Raw genomic sequence first — 21,806 nt, forward strand, 5'->3', positions numbered from 1 at the left:
ATAACTGAACTCTATTGCAACCTGAAGTATCCTCAGTTAATTATTTTATATAATACCAGTGATCTAGAAGTGTATGTTTCAAAAGTATAGTAGCTGAGAAAATGAATGCCTCTTGGATGACTACATTCAGAAACTGTTGCCACAGAAACCATGGGGGAGGACAGCATCAGGAGAATGAGAAAGCATAGAAACAAAAGAAGTGGATTGGCCATTTATGCGCAAAAAAGCAAGAACGGATATTTGGCTGGCTAGAAGTGTCAAACCTTCAGTTATCCAACAGTTCATCTACTGAAATACAACACTGCAAGATACATCTGTAATACGGTTCCTTACAGTATTAATCAGACATACTACAGGAGATACCCCTGTACAATACAGAGTGGACGAAGTCTTCAGAAAATGATATGAAGAAAATATGACAGCATACTGTCTCCCCAAAGCAGTAACACAAAAAGCAATTGCACTATTGCAGGAGCTTGTAAGATTATCTGGGAGATAATTCAGTTTGGAAACAATTACATGGCATCAAGTGGAACTGTACAGGCCATAGAAAACTGCAGGCATCTTGAAAGGCACTCAGACGGAAAGTCAGAGATTGCCTTGAAGTTTCTTCCTACCCATAAATTAGAGAAAGAAGGCAAAATATACTTAGTGTGAAGTGCTGCTTTCTGTAGTTCCAAGGGAAAAATTAGATATTGTGGAGTATTGGACCACATTTCAAATAGAGTGGGGGATGTATGGCTATGCGGGCGTGCATCTGACAGGTGTGGGCTAATGGTGGCTGGAGACTAAGCAGAGCAACTGGGAAGATGCTAAATTAGTAACATAGAGAAAGACTTTTTTTAAATGCTGTGTAAACTGAGGTGCTGTGTTATGAGCAAACTGAACTCATGCTACATAGAATGAAGGGAAATACAGAAACACTTTCTATACCATTGACCATTAAAATGAGGTAAAATATAAGGCAATGAGTAAGAGAATTGGAAATTACCACTTAATTGTCATCATTAAGCCCCTTGGGGTGATTGGAATTATTCACAAATGAATTCTTCCAAGTATTCGACCAGCTAAGGAAAAAGGGTGGGTAGACCACGACTGTGCGTGTGTTTGTGTATGCTTGAGGACACAGAGCTTTGAAAGCAGTTACAGAGTCACTGTAATGCATATAGATCAGTATGGTAACTAACCCTGTCCGAGGAAAGACATCAGTTATATCTTGTATCATGGGGGAGAGACAAGATCCACCTGACAAAATGCGACAAGAGCATCTTTGCCAACTGGCCAGCCAACCTGCTGAGGAGAACTTTACCTAGGAACAAGGACGTCTCTTGATCACAGACGCTGAGTTTTGGGGGAATTTCAGCCTGCCTGACATCTGCTACAAGCACCACACATCAGAATGCAAGCAGTCAAGGAGATTTCTGAAGGACATCAAGGAAAACTTCTTGATACTGGCTGGGCCAACTAGGGGTGATTTGCAGCGGGATCTGCTTTTCACTAACAAGGAAGAACTGGGGGATGCATTAATCAATGTCTTGGTTATCAAAGCCTGGGCTGTAGTGACTGAGGAGTGGAGTTAGTGATCCTGTGGGGGCTGAGGAGGGAGAGCAGTAGACTACAGATCCTGCCTTTAGGAGAAGAGACCAGTTTATTTAGGAAACTGGTAGGTGGGATCCACTGAACAGCAGCTCTGAAGGGTAAAGTTGCTCAGGGAAGCTGTCAGGAAAGCACAAGGATCCTAATACTCAGAAAAACAAATAAAATGCATTATTATTTTCAGCAATGAGAAAGCAAAACTGATGGCTGTGAAGAGAAAGGGAGTGGCTAAATGAGCAATTAAATTCAGGCTGGGGTTATCATAAGATCTGTATTGTTTGATAAATTCATCCCTTTCAGATACAGTATGTTTTGATATAGGCATTAAGTAGGGTTGCTTAAAAATACAGTGATCAGTTCATGTCTGCAGAGATGAGGGGATGTGTTGTGGAGCACAGTGACTGAAAAGAAATTAAGAGTTGACAGTTGCCAGGAGAGCAAAAAATAATTTCTGTTCAAATGTTATGGTATAACCAAATAATGGAATCCTTGACTACGTAACCAGGGATGTGGCAAGTAGGAAGAGATGTTATTTTCCTTCTACATATGGCATTGGGGAGATTTTTGTGGTAATACTGCACTAGCCTCTGGTGTCCTTGGTGTCAAAAGAATGCTGAGAAATTACTTGAGGCTGGAGAAAATACTTTGCATGGAGAGACTTAGAGCACAATCTGTTTGGCTTATTGAAAAGAAGACTGGAAGGTGGCTACAGTGGTCTTTAATCTTGCACAGTGAGAGGCGTAACAAGAAAAATACCTATAAACTGAAATCAAAGAAATTTGACTTAGAAATTACACACATTTTTTAACAGTGGAAGACATTAATGGTTGGAATATATTGCCAAGAGAAATGGCACATCCAGTATCTCCTAAGGGCTTCAGTTAAAGAATAGATGCTTTTCTCATAGAAGTACATTAGTTGAACAGATAGAATTAATTCCCCGCCCTGAAAGTTTCTTGGAGCATATAGTTGTTGTTACTACATACAATTTAAATTACCATAACACATAGAAACATAAGTCAGAGGCCGGAGCCCTTCACCTCCTTAGTCACTACGTAAGATGTTAAGAGAAAACCACATTCTATCTTCTGAAGAACTTATACTCCAAATGTACAGAGGCACAAACAGACACAGAGGAGCAAAGAGAAAATATAACAAGTGTAAACTGCTGCTGCTCATCCTGTGCTGCTCCTTATTTCATAATCTTGTGGTTTGGCAGGCACCTAGCTTACTGTAGGGTGCGTGGGTAGGTTGGTTTCAGAAATTGAAGAGTCGGCATGGTACAGGTATGTTTGCGCCTGTATCATCTGTCTGTGGCTACAGATGGTTTTGCTGAGTTTGGGGCATGTCAGGTTTTTATTAATGTTGCTTCACAACAGAATTGGTCCCATGAATCTAGTTACCCCTCTGCTAACCAGTGAAACCACCAACTGGTTGGACTATTGCTGACATACCACATCTGTTGTTGGACCTAGTATACAGTATGACTGTGAGATCGTAGCATAATAGGACCATAGGATAATTCAGGTCGGATGGGACCCCTGGAGGTCTCTAGTCCAACCTGCTCATAGCAGAGTCAGATCTGAGGTCAGAACAGGTTGCTTTGTGTATATATACCTCTTTACTTGTTCTGGAAACTCTTTAATTTGGATCCAGACATAATAGCAGGGGGTCTGGTCCTTGCAAGAAAACCATCTGAATTCACCATCTGTATTTTTATTGACACATAGCCCAGTGAAGGTCATCCACCATTCTCTTGATATATTAACCATCCTTGTCATTGATGGGAAATGGGTGTTTCAGGATTTGTGCTATGAGGTAATAGAGAGTAAGACATAAAATAAATTTTCCCCAACTTGAATTTCATAATTCCAAGCAAACCTGGAGCTGCATCAAATTATACAGAATGCGAATCTTAATACATTATGTGAGTGAAATTGGATCCTTCTGGGGAACAGAAGACACAAACAGGAAATATATTTGGAAAGACCTGTTATATCAAACCATCTTGTATTGACTAACAGGTAGTTAAACATCTATATTAGTAGATTAATCTTTGTAAATTATGTTGATGGTACGTTTTCAGAAAATACAACTATTTTCGTAACACTTGTACATGCTCTCTGGGAGCCACGACAGGGGGGTGACGGTAGACTAACTGGATATGGGAGGATCTGAGCAAGTAGTTAAACATCTTATTCATAGCTTCAAAAGATTAAAGTCGGTCTTAGTTGTAACCATAAGCAAGACATTAATAAAGTATTATCACAGAAAACTGTACAAACTATAAAAATTATGATACTATAATTGTACAATAGATAAATATTTTTTTATTCCTTAGCACTTTTTATCAGTAAATCTCAGAATATTTTACAAAGAGATGCGAGACGTAATCATTATTAGACCAAATCTGTAAACAGAATAAATTAGGTGAGATTTCTCTGGCAGGGTGATATTTGCTCATGGTGATTTTTCCCTTACACTCATTTTTGAAGAGCAAAGCTTTCCTCAGTAAGGGTGTTGGGTTTTGTTGGTTTGTGTGTTGTTTTTTTTAAGCAGAGGGTAACATTTGTTTCTTGCAGAGTTCACATGTGGGGATATTTTGATACTTTCATTTTCACAGCTCAGCTGATACTGGGCGTCTTGCCATATATATATAGCTGGCAAACAATTAACCTGTTATTACACAAAGGATTACCAGCATCTGAAAAGTTAAGAGAGATGTCCAATAAGACTGTAAGATATAAGAGTTTAGTTGTGTTGAAAATGACAGTAGATTTCTAAACTGTTATCACTGTTTGAGTCTTTAGACTCCTAAGGGCAGGTGGAATTCTAACTGAAAATAAATTACAGTTCTTAAAAAGAGTCCGTTTATAAAATCGTAACTCTTTTGAAAGATGTCATTGTATTGTGCAAGAGAAATGTGTATAGTTTGGGTCTCAGTGATCTTGATACGAAAGGACGCAAGCTAGGCACAAAAACAATAACTGTGCTTTTTGACATTGCTCTGAACAGAATCTTTTGGAGAAACAGGGCCACACGTATATTTAGAAATAAGGGGGTTTAATATTGTAATGAAATATTTTCAATAATAGAACCTTTTCTTAAAAAATTAATGTCTTTGATCCTTGACACTAGCACTAAGGAAACCAGAGTCTCAGTAATTCCAGTTTCTCCTTGGAATGAAAACCTTAGGAGTCAGTGACAGTGCTCTAACGCTAACTTGGAAAACCCATTACTAGAGGTGAGAAGTACAAGATGCTTTTTCAGTCTCTGTGTTCTCTGCCAGAACAACAAGCAAAGCTTCCCGCTGCAGTCAGCAAGATGGTATTTTTGTGATCTTCACAGCAGTTCTCCAAAAGCAAGATTAGCTGTCATGTAATAACAACAGTGACACACGATTTGACAACAGGCAGCCTCCAGGTGAAGAGTCTTTGTATCATTACAGTCTCCCCCACTAATCAGTTCTCTACAGTACCAAGATATAAAGGAAGCTGAGGAGGAATACGTAAAACAGCATGCAGATAGCTACACAGTGGAAAAAAATATCGATAAGAGGAGAAAAAATACTGGAAACAGCTTTGTGGAGATAATAAAATTGCTAAAGAGCATTTACTGTTAATAGCCTGTGTTTTTCGTGACACTAACGGGTGGTTAATTATTTTTGTTTTAATTGAAACATATGTCACAGCTAGCAATATTTTGTGCTTCTGCTGATCTAAAGCTATTGTTCAAGTGCATGTTGCAATCAGTTTGCAAACAATGCTCTCTTTGTCAGCAATACAGAAGTAGAATGATTTTGATTTCTTCTCGTGGAAGATTTGTACCCTGTAAAACCCACAGTTCCCCTCTGTACTTGCAGATGGTCAGTTAAATACTCCCATCTGGTTATACTTGTTTTTTGCTGGTTATACTTAGTTTCTTCTAAAAAAAAAAAAAAACCACAAAAAAACCCCAAACCCAAAACAACCAGCCAACCACATGTTATTGCATGAGCAGTAGAACTAATAAAGCTCAATTTCATATGGATTTGTGCCCTGTGTCTTTACACTGCAGTAATCCAGGCATCACCTCTTTGTCCTGTATGGCCTCATTTCCTCCCTCCATTTCCGCTGCGATTTCATTTCCTCTTCTCCCCCTGCAGCACTTCTTCTTGCCATTTGCCCTCTATTTGTTTTTCCCTGTTTTGCCCCTTCACCTGCACTGCCTCTCTGCCTTGGTTAAGCTGCGGCTGCCTTGGAGCAGCACATATGTTAATTAGCTCACATTACCGTTTTGCATATTCCGTGAAGGACTCCACAGCATTTCACAAATATTAATGAATCGATCCTTAGCAATAACCCTGCTCCATAAATATGCACTATTATTCCTATTATACATATGGGAAAGTTGGTCTAGTTTATCCTTGGTTGGTCATAGCTTGGTCAAGTTTATCCTTTGTTAATTCTCCATTTCACTGCCCCTTGATTGACCATTAATTTGTTCTTTTCTGGCTATAGTATTTGTTCAGAGCAGCTGTTGTTGTCTCATTGACAGGGGTTGTCAGAGCGTAGCCAACTCTCATTATTTTATCGCAAGCCTTGTGATATTTGATAGTTCCCTTGCAACTACAGTTCCTGAGTTCACGCGATGAAGATTACTTGAGAAATTCACCTTTTGCTTGTTATAGCAAGTTTCTGGCTCAGTAAGCTAGAAAACTGAAAAATGTGGTGGCAGGACTGACAATGTTCAAAACAAGGTGAAAATAAAAGCACATGTATTTTTTAAAAAAATATAACTATTTTAAAGCACCTGTACCTTGTGCTGTCATGGGGCCTATCTCAGGTTCATCATTTAAGGTACCGGTATGTGTAAGACTGCAGAAGCTACAGACCATTTTCCATTTTGGAAAGGAGGCTGGCCTGCAAAAAGCAAATCACTCGGTGAAGGCTGACATTTTCCGACCACAAATTCAAAGTCTGCTAAAGCACCTAGGAAAGAATATATAATTGGAATTATAATCACACATGAAGCGCTTTAATGCAGAGAACAATGTGCTTTTTATTCCTGTAGTTTCTGTATTTGATTCTTCCTTCCCTTTCTTTTGAGAAGAGGCTACGAAGGCAGGATAGGATTTTCTTTCAGCATCCAGAAGATAGGTAGAACTAGAGTAAGACAATAATGTTTACTGAAAGATTGTTACAATCTGCTCAGTACTAGAGTTTGCAATAACTCTGGTTACTTCGTGCATTATTAAAAAGAGCATTTTTTAGCACTATTAAAATCATAAACATTCTTCTTTGTCTTTATGTGTTCATACAAAAAAACAAATTCCATTTGGCATAGTTTGAAGTCAAATTTAAATTTGTGCTTACTGGAATTCAGCTAACACTAAGTAGAAAACATTCCTCTATTTGAAATAAAATTAACAGTATTTTATATAGCCCTTTCCTTCCAGCAGGCTTCTTTGCCATTTCATAAGCAATTAAAAACAATGATGTTAATGGCTCTGATTAGAACAGAGAAATAGAAATGGCTACCTCAGACACCAATATGCTAATACAATGCCATAGGATATTTATAGAATGGAAAATGATTACACCTGCAGCTTTACTTTATGCTGTTGCATCCATCATGCATGTTGCCTTTGTAAACTACAGCACCTGATGTTGCGATGTTGGAATCCTCGACTGAAAACAACCTCTGGCACCTATGGAGGTCTTTAGTCCAATCCTCTGCTCAAAGCAGGTCCAGCTAGATCAGGTTGCTCAGGGAAGCGTTGAGTTTTAAATATCTCCAAGGATGTAAGTTACATCTCTCTGAGCAACACAGTTGAGTTTTTGACCACCTTTACATTAATAACGTTTTCATTATCTTGAGTCAGAAATTTCCCATGCTCTAACTTCTGTCCATTGCCTCTTGTCCTTCTACTGTGCACCCCTGAGAGGTGTCTGTCTCCATCTTCTCTGCACCCTCCCATGAGACAGCGGAAGAGAGAGATAAGATTTCCTTCTCCTCTGCCGGTTGACCAAACCCTGCTCTTTCAGCTTTTTCTCATGTGTCCTTGTGCTTGAGCCCCATGACCATCTTGGTGGCCCTCCACTGGGCTTGCTCCAGTTACACCCATGTCTTTTGGGTCCTGGGGAGCCCAGAACAGGATGCATACTCCAGATGTGGTCTTGCAAGTGCCAAGTGGAGGGGAAGAATCCCTTGCCCTGCTGGCTAACCTCTTGCTAATACAGTCCTGGATGTCGTTGACTTCGCAGCAAGGGCATATTGCTCTTCTCCGCTAGGACTCCCAGGTCCTTTTCAGCAAAGCCCCTTTCGGTACAGCCAGCCCTCAGCCTGCCCTGTTGCCTGGGGCTATTCTAACCCAAGTGTAGGACTTTGTGTTTGCCTGTCCTGAACTTCAAGGTTCCTGTCAGCCCATTTCTCCAGCCTGTCTCAGTCCTTCTCAATAGCAGCCCTGCCCTCCCGTGATTTGACCGCTCCCAACAATTAGGTATCATCAGCAAACTCACCTGAGAATTAGCACCAAAAAAATAGTTTTGTAATATAGTTTCAGTGAGATTTCATCCGTTCAAACTTAGAGTGCCATTACAATAAACCGTTCCTATATATGATACTTTACATCAGGTATTACATTTCAGCAGCAAAGCTCATACTCAGATCTACTTAAAGCTAAATCTCTTTGCCCTCCAAAGTCAAGCCTGTCTTGAAAAAAACAATTGGCATAGGTTGAGCTTCTGTTAAAATTACACTTTATAGTGAATAAAATAGTCACATGCTAGAAATCAGATAAGGAAAAGGTCAACTAAGCCTGGCCCTCGCCAGTCTGCAGTTTTTCCTAGTCTATTTGTTTTGTTTTGGCCAATGTATTATAAAGTGATTAAAGGCCAATTCTGTCCTGTTTATTCCTTATAGACAAAAACTTTTTGAAGACACTGAAAGTTTTGCCTGAGCAAAATCACCAATATATAAGAACTGACTTTGTGACACTGAAATCACTGAGCAGCCTGCTGTTGCATGAGTGTTAGATTAAAAAATTGTCTTCTAGTTCCTGGCTAGCAGGTCAAGGACAAGCACTGAAACATTTACAGTCAGAAAAAAATAAATAATTTCAACCCCAGGAGCTTCATGTTTTGTGGATTGTGATCATCATCAGTAATAACAGGAAGTTTCTCAGAAATAATAATTTCTGTGCACAGTAAATAAGCTAACTGGGACTGTTGTATACAAATCTAATCACTGATACTCGAGAGAGACGTGTGGGAATGGGAGCAAATGCACAGAGCCTGCTACGTGTCTGGAGGCTCCAAGAGCCTGGTTTGTTTACCTTAGTAAAATGAAGGTGTAATGGGGATATTCTTCTGCGTAAATAATTACAGAAAAAGGGCAAGCATTGTTGTTCTTCCAGCTAGAAGTACACCTAAGATCAGATATAAACAAATGAAGATAAAATAGCAGTATGTTCCTAATCATTAAGTCAGCAGGGGGGTTGGAACTAGATGATCCTTAAGGTCTCTTCCAACCCGAACCATTCTATGATTCTATGATTGTTTCTTAAACAGTAGTTAATAGCTTTTGAGAGGGCTAGCAAAGGGCTTAAGGGGCATTGTGAAATACCAGATTTTTAAAAATATATTTTAATATTAATTCTATACTTACATTCAATACATTATCAAAAGAAAATCCCCACAAAAATCCCCACATTATGCAGATTCACTGATGGCAGGAAGTCAGTTCCTCCATGATAGCAAAAAGTATCTGTAATTACCAGCTGTGCCAGCATACAAGTGGCTAATCACCTTTCGTCAAAACAACTAAATACACAGCAAAGCTGATGCTCACAATATGAGGAGCTGCTTGTTCCTGGCTCAATGGGCTGGACTGAGGGGAGGTTATGCAGAGACGGATGACCTGAAAAAAGAGTAACACAAGAAGTCTGAGAAAACACTGCATTGATGAAACCAGTTTCCTGAGAAGCCACTCTGTTAGTAAGGGAGGAAGGGGACATTAATTGCTTTTGAAATGAAGTTTGGTAAATGTATTCCATTATTTGGTACCCACAAGAAGCTGGTCACAGTTACACAACAGTTCCTTGGAAGTTCCTTGGAAGTTCATATGGTCAGTAATGCAGTATTCACTGATGTACATTTACAAGTAGAATGCCATGTTATTCAAATAAGCAGCTGAATGACAGAACTTGTTCAGTATTTCAGATTTTATGCGGAGGTCAAGATAATGATGAAAAAAGGCCATTTGTTTGGCTTCAGTATCAATCTACCTGTACCTAGTAACATTTTGAATTAGCGATTAATGTATAAGTAGCATTAGTGTAACAAAAGCTTTCACCCATGTGTGATGTGCTGGGCCCCATCACAATTCTTGGTCTATGCAGTTTCTGCCTTTTCATTTCTGTCAAAGGCACACTGTCGTTATTTTCCATTCCTCTCTCTGTGGAACACCTCACTGGTGATGCAGGTCAGTGCAGACACCCGTATTGGCACTTCTGTGATTCCATAGTGAACCCATTCAAGGAGTTTGTCTGTATAGTCATTTTGCAGAGACGACTGGTCACTTAAACACAAATTTTATTTATTTTAACTCCCATGAAGCTAGGCTCAGGCTTATATTTACAGAATGGGTTTTGTGGATGAGGTGTTGAACTGACTACCAGAAATAAAAAGGTTGTTAGAGCTTGAATCGTCGTGGAGCTAAAGAGACCATGAAAGGGGACAGAAGCAGGACTCTGAGATGGCACATAACAAGATCCTTTTGGAAAGAGTGAACAATGGAACAGGGTCAACTTAAGGGGCGACACAGATGACTTTGGTCAGTAACTTTTTGATCAAAAGGGCAGGGTAGATGCTGCACTTCTATGGGTGGGAGCCTGCCATGGGGTAACCAATTAACTTCACAATTTAGACTCTTGGTTTTGCAGCGTTACCACAAGAGGAACTGCAGATTTCAATCCTCTTTATTTAATACCTATTCTCAGTTATTTCTGTTAAAATTTTGCTCCAGTCATAATCAGCGCGATCTTTTTTTTCATGTAATGAATGCATTATGTGAGACACAGGAGACCTACACCCTACTGAAGGGGAATATTTTTCATTTTTCACCTCAAAGCCCTTTACAAACTCTCGTTAATCTAAATTCCTTCCACACCCCTGCTGAATAACCTAACACAAATGGAATGTCACAGTCGAGATCTCTGTGTGTACCACTTGGTCCTCTGAGCGTAGGAGCAAGCCAGATCCCACTGTGCATTAAAATTTCAGTGAAGGATTCCTGACAACCCCATGTGCAGAATCGTCATAGCGCATTTATTCTTTAGAGAGAGCTGTTGTCCAGACAGATGCTGCAGAGGAGAGTCAGAAACAAAATGGGTCTCTCCCAGAGAAGATACCAGAATCCTGACTATGGGAGCTTGGGGATTGGAAATGGGTTTGGTTTTTTTTGGCATGGTACTTTCTACTCTGAAAAACAAAGTGATGTTTATCTAGTCCTCACTCTTCTGACTTCTAATGAGCCCTCCCTTTCAAGCTGCTTTCCCTGCCTTGCTGTGCCTCCAAGCCAGGAAGAGCAGGAGGGAAACTCAGCCTACCACGGTGTAGGAAGATTTCCAGAGTACATTCATGGGTGGAGCACAAGCCTGCGACCTTCATGGGGCTTTTGGTCTTCACATTAAGCTGGGCATTGCCGCTCACGTTCACCCCAGTCTTGAGGATGCGGTGTTTCTGAAGCAGAACCAGATGTGGTGTTTGCTGTACAGCTGAGGAGAAATGGGAATCTGGATCCTACAACTGCAGTTTGATCAGGCAAGAGCAGTTTAGGCTGGATTTGTGAGGGGACGAGGCAGGGGAGTAAGGGAAGCACCTGTAGTCTGGAATGTAGACCTGCAGGTCTCCCCCACATCTGCTTGGCTGCTAGCTCTGGTTTCCAGACCAGAACTCACCCCACAACTTGTGCACCTTTATCCGCTCGAGACAGCCATTATTAAGAAGTCCTTTTGTGACCAACACACAAAGGCTCTGCAGTCTTCGAGTGCTCAGTAGGATACAGTTCCAGGAAACCGTGTGTCAAATATTGGTAGATAGGATGAACTTCTGGATCAGACCTAGACAGCGTACCCAGTGAATGATTCAATGGAGACCAACTGTGAAACATGATTGTTTCTTTGAAATGTGGAGCTAAAGAAGGACGCTGGGAATGTGCTAATGAAGGTAAATTTTATGAACAAAAACATTATTGAAATTTCTAATAAACCCGTCCTGCAATTTATTCAGGAAAAAAAAAGTAGCAAATCTTGAATGTCTTACTTGGCTCCAAACAAAGAAGAGTTCAATTAAGTTCACAGTTACTGCTGCCTTATGAATTACGCTTACACGCTCTATGTGTAGACAAGAGTTTCAACATGTGGAGTTTCTTCCCCATTCCTTCCTGCTTGATGTGGAGAAGATTTGCCCTCTATGTAAATCACTGGCAAGGGTAGGGCGTTCAGCTCACTGAAAATGCCTACCTTCCTTTATTCAATAATGCCTTTTAGGATTTGGCTTCCTGTCTTTACTTTGCTCAATATCCTCCCTGAAATCTCTCTCTGTTGCCAATATCTGTTGCCAATATGTTGTCCCATCTAAAAGCTGTTCAGGCTCATAACTATCTTCATGCTTGGAAAAGTTTCATGGTACCTAGGCTGAATGTGTATTAAATGATACGGATTTTCTCTGCATAGGTATCAGGTGCTGTACATTCTAAATTTTTCACAGTGCAGAGCTGGAATACACACAGATTTTTTCTAAGTGTAACACTTTACTCCAAGAGATTTCATGTGGAGACAGGGCCGCTGTCTGCCATAACACGCCCTGACAGCTAGCTTTGCAGGCAGAACCTGATAGTGTATTTAATCCTTCATATCCATTCTTGCAATCCATAAATATTAAACTAGCTTTAAAATGGGGCTTAAGTTTTGCAAGACAACATTAGAATAACTGTGAGGTTAGTCAGAGGATCAAATATGTTTTTATATGCCACTTTAAGTAATCATCCCTCTCCCCAATTAAATAAGTGCTTCTTTCATTCAAAACAAAAATTCCTGCAGTAGGCCAACTTCTCGCTGAGACAAGTTTTGAGCTGCCCCGGCGTGTTCAGCTCAGGGGAGGGAGGCCCTCTTTTGACTCACTCCCGCCTGCCATCAGCTTCCCATGACGATTCCCGTCTGCTCCAATATTGAGGATGCACACAGGGAGCGAGTCACGCCGTCAGCTCGAGAAGCTGCTCACCGCTCCGCTTCACTTCCAGGCGCTGCACAGCTGATGCAACCTGTGGCCGTATAAAGGCTCCTTGTTCAGAATCCATACGTTATCTATCTTTGTGGAAACATCTGCCACGCAAATCAGGAGATTATGGCATTATAATAAGAAGAAACCCCAAACCTGAGCTGCCTCTTCGCTTCTGCTATTGGTTTGCTTCTCCCACCATGCTTTCCTGGCCAGGACTACCTGCATCTCCAGTCAGGCAGCTCTGACTGACACACAGCAGCAAAAGGCTCACATTACTGCACATTGAAATTTCGGTGTACTTCTTTAATGTTGTAAACCAACCTCTTGGCTGCTTGTATTTTACATAACCAAACACAACTCCTTATGGACAGCGGGCCAGCCACTTCACCACACAACGCGCCCCTCAGGATCCCTGACAGGCACCTGCCTCGTCTTCCCGCCACCAAACCTCTCCTAGCCCCATCTCACAGTGCAACCATGAAAAAAAAACCACACGCATTTATCCCTGCTTTAGCGAAAGGGTCAAACTTCTCCGAGGAAGTTCCGTGGTTGTACAACTGAGCGGAAGAACGCTTCCTTCACGAGATTTACCTCAGGCCGGCAGGCAGGCAGGCGGGCACCTCCCCGGGACTTTCAGTCAGGCGCGGCGCGGGCAGCCCCGCCAAGGCCCCGCTGTTAAGGGCGGCCGCGGCACCGCCCCCTTCCTTTCGCCCGTAGCCGCCATTTTGTGGCACACACGCCGGGAGGTGTCTGGAGCCTTGCTCGCCGGCTTCAGGTGCCTCCGCAGCTCTGGGTGGCGGTGGGAAGGCTGACGGGCCGTGCTGGCGGTGGGGCGGGAGGCCGGAGGCCGCCGGCTCCGGCTGGGGGCGGCATGGCCTTGCTGGGGTGTGGGGGGTGGTTGAAAGAGCGGGGAGGCCGCGGCCTGCAGGCTGCGGTGCGGCGGGCCAGGCCGGGCCGGGAGGCTGCTGAGGGATGAAGGGAGGGAAGGAGAGAGGGAGGAAGGCAGGCGGAGCTGGCGGCGGATGCGGGAGCGGAGGAGCGGGGATCTGCCGAGTCGGTGGCACATGGCGGCGGGCCCGGTCGTCCCCGCGGCCGCCGTGGGCTGTCGGTGGCCGGGGTGAAGCCCTGCGCAGGCCGGGCGGCCGAGGCAGCTCCCCGGGGTGGACACCGGAACGGGAGCCGCCGGCTGCGGCGGGCCTCGGGGCTCGCTAATGTGCGTCGTGGCTGGCGGCCTGCGTGGTTTATGGTAGGCGATAAATCCGGTAGTGGGTATCTTGCATTTTGGATGCCTTGTGAGGAGAGGGCGAGGGAACTGGGCTTACTCGGCCTAGAGCAGAGGTGGCTTTGGGGGACCCCTAACAGCACCCTTACCAAGAAGGCGGTTCATGGAATCATAGAATGGTTTGGATTGGAAGGGACTAGGCGCACATGGCCGAATAGGAAACGACTGGCTCAAGTCAAAATGAGAAACTTAGGCTGGATATAAGGAAAAAGTTTCTCATCATGCGAACAGCTAGGCCTCGATACAGGCTGCCCAGGGAGGCTGTGCAGTAGTGTCTCTCCATCCCTTGAAGGGTTTGAAGACCTGACTGATTAAAGCTCTGAGCAACCTGGTCCGATCTCATCGTAGATCTTGGTTTTAAGCAGGAGGTTGAGCCTGGTGACTTGCTAGCATCCATTCTAACCTGAGTTACCCTGTGGTCCTCTATATATTGCTTTATATGAATTTCTGAGCTAACAATATTGCTTGAATTGATCCAGCAATTTGGAGGTGGTGTCCTTCTGAATAAGATTAAGGACTTAATTTTTCTGAAATGTCTGAAAATGCTCAGTCATATTTTTAGTGAATGAACTTGTAGTTCTGAATAATTTGCATTTATTTTTACAGTAATCAGTCAAAATGACGAACACAAAGGGGAAGAGGAGGGGGACACGTTATATGTTCTCAAGGCCATTTCGCAAGCATGGTGAGTATACCTTATAATAACGCTGCATTAAGTTACTGACCTGTTAGATGTTGTCAGTAAGTAGCATTTGTAAAACAATGGCTTCTGTCAAAGGGTATCTGACAACTTGGGCTGAAAACTGTAAAATGATATGCGAGTAAACTCTTAGCTCTTACGCTATGCATTGGTAACAATGCTAATTCTGTCAGTGCTTAAAAATTTATTTGAACATGAAGTGAAGAAAAATTTTCAACAGTTACTTAAAATGTGTGGTTTGCCTCTTAGCAATGAGTGGGGATAACAACTGTGTGCAGAATGAAATAGTAAATAGTGGTAATGCCTTTTCAGCTTCTGCATTAGCAATGCTATTAATTTTTCATTAGTTAGATTTATTTAAAATTGGGAGCGTGTGAAGAGGTAATTACTGCTTAAAAAAAAAAGACGTTTTCTTAGCTTAACGTTTTTGAAATTGAATTTAAATTTGAGGTATTCTTAAGAAAACTTTATCAAATGCATGATCTGTGTCCCCCACCCCATTTTGTGTGTGTGTGTGAAATTTTGAGCTTCATAAGTATTCAAATTTCTATCTCTTAACAGGCGTTGTCCCTCTGGCTACCTATATGCGCATCTACAAGAAGGGTGATATAGTTGATATCAAGGTACTTTCTGCAGTGCTATGTAATTAAAAGCTAAAGCAGTGTAATCCTTTATAGCCTCCAGTTTCTTGAGGTAGTCTTGGCTTTTTTGTGGTGGTTTTTTTTTTTTTTTTACTCGGGTCATGTGTGTCAACACAAGTACCTGCTGCTCACTTTTGAAGCAATAATGGAATGACAGTGCTACTGAACCATAACGATGCTTCAGTGTCACATGCTGTTTTATGTGGGGGGGGTTGTGTGTGTGTATTTAATATATTCAGCTGTGCTCCATTAATGTGTATTCAGCTGAAAAAAGTGAGTGAAAGATGCCATATCTAATACTCTGCTTGCTGTTCGGTGCCTACCAGCACTACTGTCATAGGAACCCCAGGTGTCATTTTAGTAGATGTTCTGTTTTGCCTGATTTGCACCTGCTATTCAGAAGAGATATAGTTTATGATGGCGTAGCTGACAGTTATTTCTGTGTGTCTATATTATTGTAGGACTACAGTTAAAATAAGTATGTACAGGGAAGGTGATTGCAAAGTCACATTAAAACTACAAGAAATAAAGTAAGCATATATCATAGATGTACAGGAGAAAAAAGTGAAGCAGCATTTCCCATGCTTGGTGTTTTTTAGAACTTGTCCTTTAAAATGAACTGTACTTTCAAAATTAAATTTTAGTGAGTCTGAAAGCCTTGCACCAAGGATTCCTACTTTGTTGATTCCTTTAGTTAGATTTGAAATGCAGAGTTTTCGTAACAATGACACAGAAGATGGTGTGTAATTTGCTTGTTTGTACTGTTCAGAATTAACACTTCTTGACGCACTGGAGCTTGATGATGATTGTCTTCTGTTGATTGCTTGCTGAAAGCAAAGTGATCAATCATTTCACCGACACTGAAAGCAACCAGAATTGTCATAGCAAAATTTGGTAGTCTTCAGATGTAAAAGGCATGGTTATAAATTCTAATGTACGAGTAAAATAGTATTTTTAAATCAGTCTCAAATAATTTGAAGTGAGTACTTTAAATAACTTTTGAAAGAAAAGTCTTTGATTTTGCTTAATTTTTTGTTCCAACTTCAAGTTTACACTTTATTCTTGTTTTATCTCTTAACAGGGTATGGGTACTGTTCAAAAAGGTATGCCCCACAAGTGTTACCACGGCAAGACTGGAAGGGTATATAATGTTACTCAGCACGCTGTGGGCATTATTGTTAACAAGCAGGTTAAGTAAGTAATGAAATTCTCTCTATTGAAATTTTGTATTTGAGAAGCCTGATCTGTAACTCCACCCGCCTTTCACTTTGCCAGTTAGACAGTTATTGTCTTGATTGGTCATTCAAGGTGGGTAAAGTGTATATCCTTTTTATAACCCAAGCAAATGATGCTCATTTGACTTGGATCCTGTCAGAGGAAACAGTTTTTATTTTTCCGAGCAGCGCTTGGAAGTGATGTTACCTTGATCTCCTCTTCCTGATATGCAGTGGCAGGACATGTGGGAATGGTGCAGAGCTGCACCAGGAGAGGTTCAGACTGGACACAGGGAGGCATTTCTTTATCAAGAGGGTGGTCAAACACTGGAACAGGCTTCCTAGAGAGGTGGGCGAAGCCCCAGGCCCGTCAGGGTTTAAGAGTCGTTTGGACAATGACCTTAATAACATGCTTTAACTTGGTCAGGCCTGAATTGGTCAAGCCGTTGGACTAGATGGTCTTTGTAGGTCCCTTCCAACTGAAATAGTCTATTCTAGCATACCTAATGGGATTTTCAGCCGACTTTCACACTGGTACTGAAGCCCTTTCTAAATATTAATTTTAGCTGTATTCAGCTGGGTTTCGTACAGTTTAGTCAGAAAAGGATAAGTTGGGCTTTTTTCCAGTAACTGGACTGGAGTACAGTGGTATACAGTTCTTCGTTTGTATGCTACAAGGTTAAAATTACGTGTTCTCCATGATCTTAATCCTAAATTGTCACCATATTGTTATATATTAATAAGCTTTGAGTTATATATGTTATCTGATTTGCATCTGCAGCAGTGTATTTTGAGTGATTGCCCTTTAAAGAAAAATTATTTGTAATTGAGCTTATGGAGTTACTCATGTAAAGGTTCTAAAACTAGCTTTGAAGTAGCCTTCTTTCAAGCACAGTAGAATAAAAGCTGATTTCCTTTCTTAGGGGCAAGATTCTTGCCAAGAGAATTAATGTGCGTATTGAGCATATTAAACATTCCAAGAGCAGAGACAGCTTTCTGCAGCGTGTGAAGGAGAATGAAAAGAAGAAAAAGGAAGCAAAAGAAAAAGGCATTTGGGTTCAACTGAAACGTCAGGTAATATTTTTATTGTAGTTGACACATCGTTGATTCAGTTCACATAGTTAACACATCGTTGATTCAGTTCACAAAAAAAACCCCAAAACAACTAGAACCAAACCAGTTGAGTAAAATGTTGTTTTCTTCCAAAATAAGTGTTATGCTGCAAACTGAGCTCCTTCTGTCTCTCTGTGAAAAACAAAACCAAAAAAACCCCACCTCACATGAATGAAGCTGCTTACAGCATCCTGAAAAATCCAGGTCTCTGGCAGACTGTGGTGGAGGTGTCTGATGCCACCACCCTCACTTGTGTTCACAGTCTTTTTGCGGGAGGTTACTTTTTTTTAAAGAGTGGAGTGGCAGCATCAGTATGTCTGCATCTGAGCTGTCTGGTGTGTTTGGTGCCTGAACAGAACTGCACTGTTCCTGGATGGAAGTTGTATCCTTGGCTGTGAACAAGGCTATGGATGCTTCCTGTTCTGTTACTGATTTGCAGCAGGAGCTCTGGCTGATTTCTAGGATCAGTTTTGTCTTTGGTTTGGTTAAATTTAGCTGCAACAGTTCCTGTTGTAACCCTTTAAGAAAAGAATGAATAGCTAGACTTTAGAGAGGCGATAATGGCTGTTGCTTCTGGAACTGCAGGGTACATCACTTTGTGCTAATTTGGGTTAGTAAACTGTGGAGGGTAAAGTGTAACTTGTTTCATTCAGCAATGAAAGTCAAGCACACTTTCTAGCAAATCATTTTCTTACTGTTATTCTTTGAATCAAATTTAAAGAGACTAGGAATGGTAAAATTGCTGTAATGTTTATATAATAACATGTTGAATTGTTAACAAAATGAATTTTCTGTAAGGTTGCTTTTGAGTTTTAGTGCCATGAGTTTTCTTTTTTTCTTCCTGTTTACAGCCTGCTCCACCAAGAGAAGCACACTTTGTGAGAACTAATGGCAAGGATCCAGAGCTGCTGGAGCCAATTCCCTATGAATTCATGGCATAATGCACGTTTTAAAAAAATAAATTAAAGATCTGGTTTTGGACAAGTGTATGTGATTGTGGTTGATTCCTTAAGTTTTCCGGAATGGATGCTTTAGATAACTTTTCTTTTGTTGAGGTTTGTTTATTTAACTTGCCTTACGTGGTGCTTGGTCATTTAAATCATCTGCAGCTTTTGCTGATCAGTTTAGTCATCTATATAGTGTCACTTGAAGGTTTAATTTTTTTGTTGGAAAAGAGATAATGGGCTTCAGATTTCATTGATACAAGCTTTTGGCTAAGGGGCCTCAGATTCATACCAGAGTTGTGGAAACTTTTTGAAAGCAACCTCTTGGGAAATGGCTGTGGGCGGATTTTGGTGTTTGACTGTTGTGACCTGCAAAAGAAGGATTTTTTTTTTTTTTAACATCCCCAGACCAATAAGTGTTCCTAGGAAATAGTAGTAGTTTAGAAACAAGGCTTTTGATGCCAAAACTGCCGGCCTTTGTAATTTGATTTTCATCATTTGAATTGGCTGGTGTACCCAAACACTTGCATTTTGCATGTTTATCGTGTGTCTGTTGAATCTAAAAATCTACCTGGATGTTCTAATGCGTTCCTCTCATCCCACTGACTTTTTTGATAATTCACAAAAGCCTAGTGCTGCCTGCCTGGTGTTTCTTGAATGGAAGAACACCTTGTGCTGACTGCTTGCTAACCAATGCTATTTTTGTGAGCTTTGTTTGAAAGAGTGTGAAGCTTGCTAAAGAAACTGCTGAAGGTAACCTGCTTGGGTGGGTTTGAACATCCGTAAGCTCAGGCTTAACTGTGATATGGATAAATAACCTTCTGCCTTTCTGAGCATGATTTAAGGTATTGCTTAGCTACCTCAACTAAGTGCTGTCAAACTAATGTCTACATGTAGAGAGAGTAAAATACTAGAGAAGACGGTGACCTCAAGCACTTTGTAGGTATTGACTGTTGGAAATAATTGAATAGTTAATTGCAGGATGGCTTGGGAGTAAGAAATTGAGAGATAACGAGGTTTGCATTTTCTCTTAATTCTGAAGTGCCTTATACAGAAGTGTCAAACCATGTACAGATTGCTTATAAATGAAGGGATTAATGTCTGATTGGATCTACTTAACGTTCAATGGTGGGTGTTCCCATTCTCATGGAATGTGGTTTTTGGACGTTGAAGTCATTGTCTGGCTTGGCCTGACATTTAAGGGTGACAGGCTCTAGTCGCAGTGAGCGGGCACTGTGTTTGAAGTTTCTCCAAGCTCCCATCTTAGAAGATGGAGCAGGAATAGTTGGAATGACTTTGGTAATGCCTTGAAGAAGATGGAACAAAGCTTACCCATCCACAGACTGGTACATGACTCTAGTACTGTATTTTTCACTGTATGAATTGGACATGGAGTGTAGGAGCGCCACCTGAAGCAAGGTTCATTAATCTCAAGGTTCATCATCGTTAAGGTTCATTGTAACTTTTAGTGTTGCAGCTTATGCACTTAGCTTTTATGATCGAGTGGGGTTTCTTGGAGCAGTTAGATCTGTATACTAAGCCTTAGACCTTTAGTAGCTTCTTTGGCTTTTGGATTTCCACAGCAATTTAAAATTGGTGTTTGACCCACAGGATGAGCATCGTTTTCCATTAGGCTTTGCCTCTGAAGGAGTTAAGGGGGAGGTTTTACTGGGTATGTTCTTTGGTATTTTAAGTTTTCTCATGCATGCTTCCGTAAGTTATTTTGGTTCTGTGTTTGCTTTGTACTTGACTGTCAAGATTGGAGCAGATTGGCTAGAGCATCATGATGAAATCGTTAACTATAAGTGGTGGGTAGTTCTAAACTTTTGAATTTATCCTCAACAATTTGGAATAATAAGACTGGACAGCATGCAGTGGTCTCATTTAAGAGCTGCGCTTCCAGAGGCGCTGTGCATTGCAATGGTTTTCAATTTATTTAGTCTCAGTGTTTTTAAGGTCACTATGCCGACAGTAGATGCTCGTAAGTGCATATTTGGAAGCTGTGTGTGGGCTGGGAGGAGAAGGAGGGAATGCTTTCCTTGGTCAGGATTCCCAGAAATGACTGAAAATGAAATTGGGTTTGTACAGGAAGAGAATAGCCTTTTATGGGTTTTTAATATTTGAAAAGAGAACAAATTAACTAAGATGTAATCTGTCTTGGGTTTGTAGCCACTACCTGTTACTTGCTCTCAGTGCAGTGGTGGTTTTCTTGGTAATCTCAGTTTTGCAGAAGCACGGCTCAGATATTTCCACATCTTGGTGTCTGCTGTTGAAGCTTGCTTCCCATGTGTTTAGCTGTCCTGTTTTTACACAGTCCTGACAAAAGAGGGAGATCTGTGAATTGTGAAAAGTTGTTGAAGAGCTGCCTGTGAGGACATCTTCAGCCTTGAAACCACTGTCTTCATAGTCCTTATGGATTAGCACAAGCCATTACACTTCAGTGTAGTGCTTTGTCTCCATTCCGCGGAGCCTCATTAGGAGGTGGGGGCTGAGCTGTCTCCTCCTTACCACGTTTTACTGCCTCGAACTGTTACAGCTGGTTCCCTGCCAAAGGCCCTGCCAAAATCTCCTGTTGTCTCTTAGAGAAGAAGCAAGGAGGCCTTCTCCAGAGCTGTCAGCTTCATCTTTTTTAGAGTGTCAGTGACACGAAGATCTAAGGTTTCCTGAGGGCTGTGCAGGCAGTATTAGTGCTAGATGCTGTGTGTGGCCAGAAAGGGTCAATAGAAGGGCTGGGGAGGAGGAACCATGCCTGCCCGAAAGAGCTGCAGGCTGGGGACCCTGGGAGGGAGCAGGGACAGCACGCATGCCTGAGCAGGGCGAGGGAAATGCAGACGCCTCCAGCCCCATTCCGGGGGGGCAGGCGGGTAAGCAGCTGCCATGAGGACACACAAGCAATTCATGCTTTTGTTATCTTCCTGTTGTGTGTGTCAAATAGGGGAAACAATCTTGATGTTCACCCTCTTGTCCTTCCTTCTCAGTGCAATCCTGGACTCAGCATGTTCATGGCCCTCATGATCAAAAGGACGGCTGGCATCCCAAACACAGATGCTAT

At 41.6% G+C, this 21,806-nt stretch overlaps 1 protein-coding gene and 2 non-coding genes across 3 annotated transcripts; all 3 read left to right on the plus strand.

Moving 5' to 3' along the window:
* The first annotated feature begins 13,521 nt into the window (after positions 1-13,521).
* On the plus strand, positions 13,522-18,794 carry RPL21 (ribosomal protein L21). The gene is made up of 6 exons (XM_054199877.1): positions 13,522-13,635; positions 14,749-14,827; positions 15,404-15,465; positions 16,565-16,677; positions 17,621-17,771; positions 18,662-18,794. The coding sequence occupies exons 2-6, from the start codon at positions 14,761-14,763 to the stop codon at positions 18,749-18,751; spliced, it is 483 nt and encodes a 160-aa protein (XP_054055852.1). The 5' UTR covers positions 13,522-13,635; positions 14,749-14,760; the 3' UTR covers positions 18,752-18,794.
* Positions 16,277-16,352, plus strand: LOC128904674 (small nucleolar RNA SNORD102). The gene has a single exon (XR_008464590.1). It is a non-coding gene; the product is annotated as a small nucleolar RNA SNORD102 (small nucleolar RNA).
* On the plus strand, positions 16,737-16,869 carry LOC128904689 (small nucleolar RNA SNORA27). The gene has a single exon (XR_008464605.1). It is a non-coding gene; the product is annotated as a small nucleolar RNA SNORA27 (small nucleolar RNA).
* Positions 18,795-21,806: the final 3,012 nt, after the last annotated feature.

Source organism: Rissa tridactyla, chromosome 1 (genome assembly GCF_028500815.1).
Source record: "Rissa tridactyla isolate bRisTri1 chromosome 1, bRisTri1.patW.cur.20221130, whole genome shotgun sequence".
NCBI lineage: Eukaryota > Metazoa > Chordata > Aves > Charadriiformes > Laridae > Rissa > Rissa tridactyla.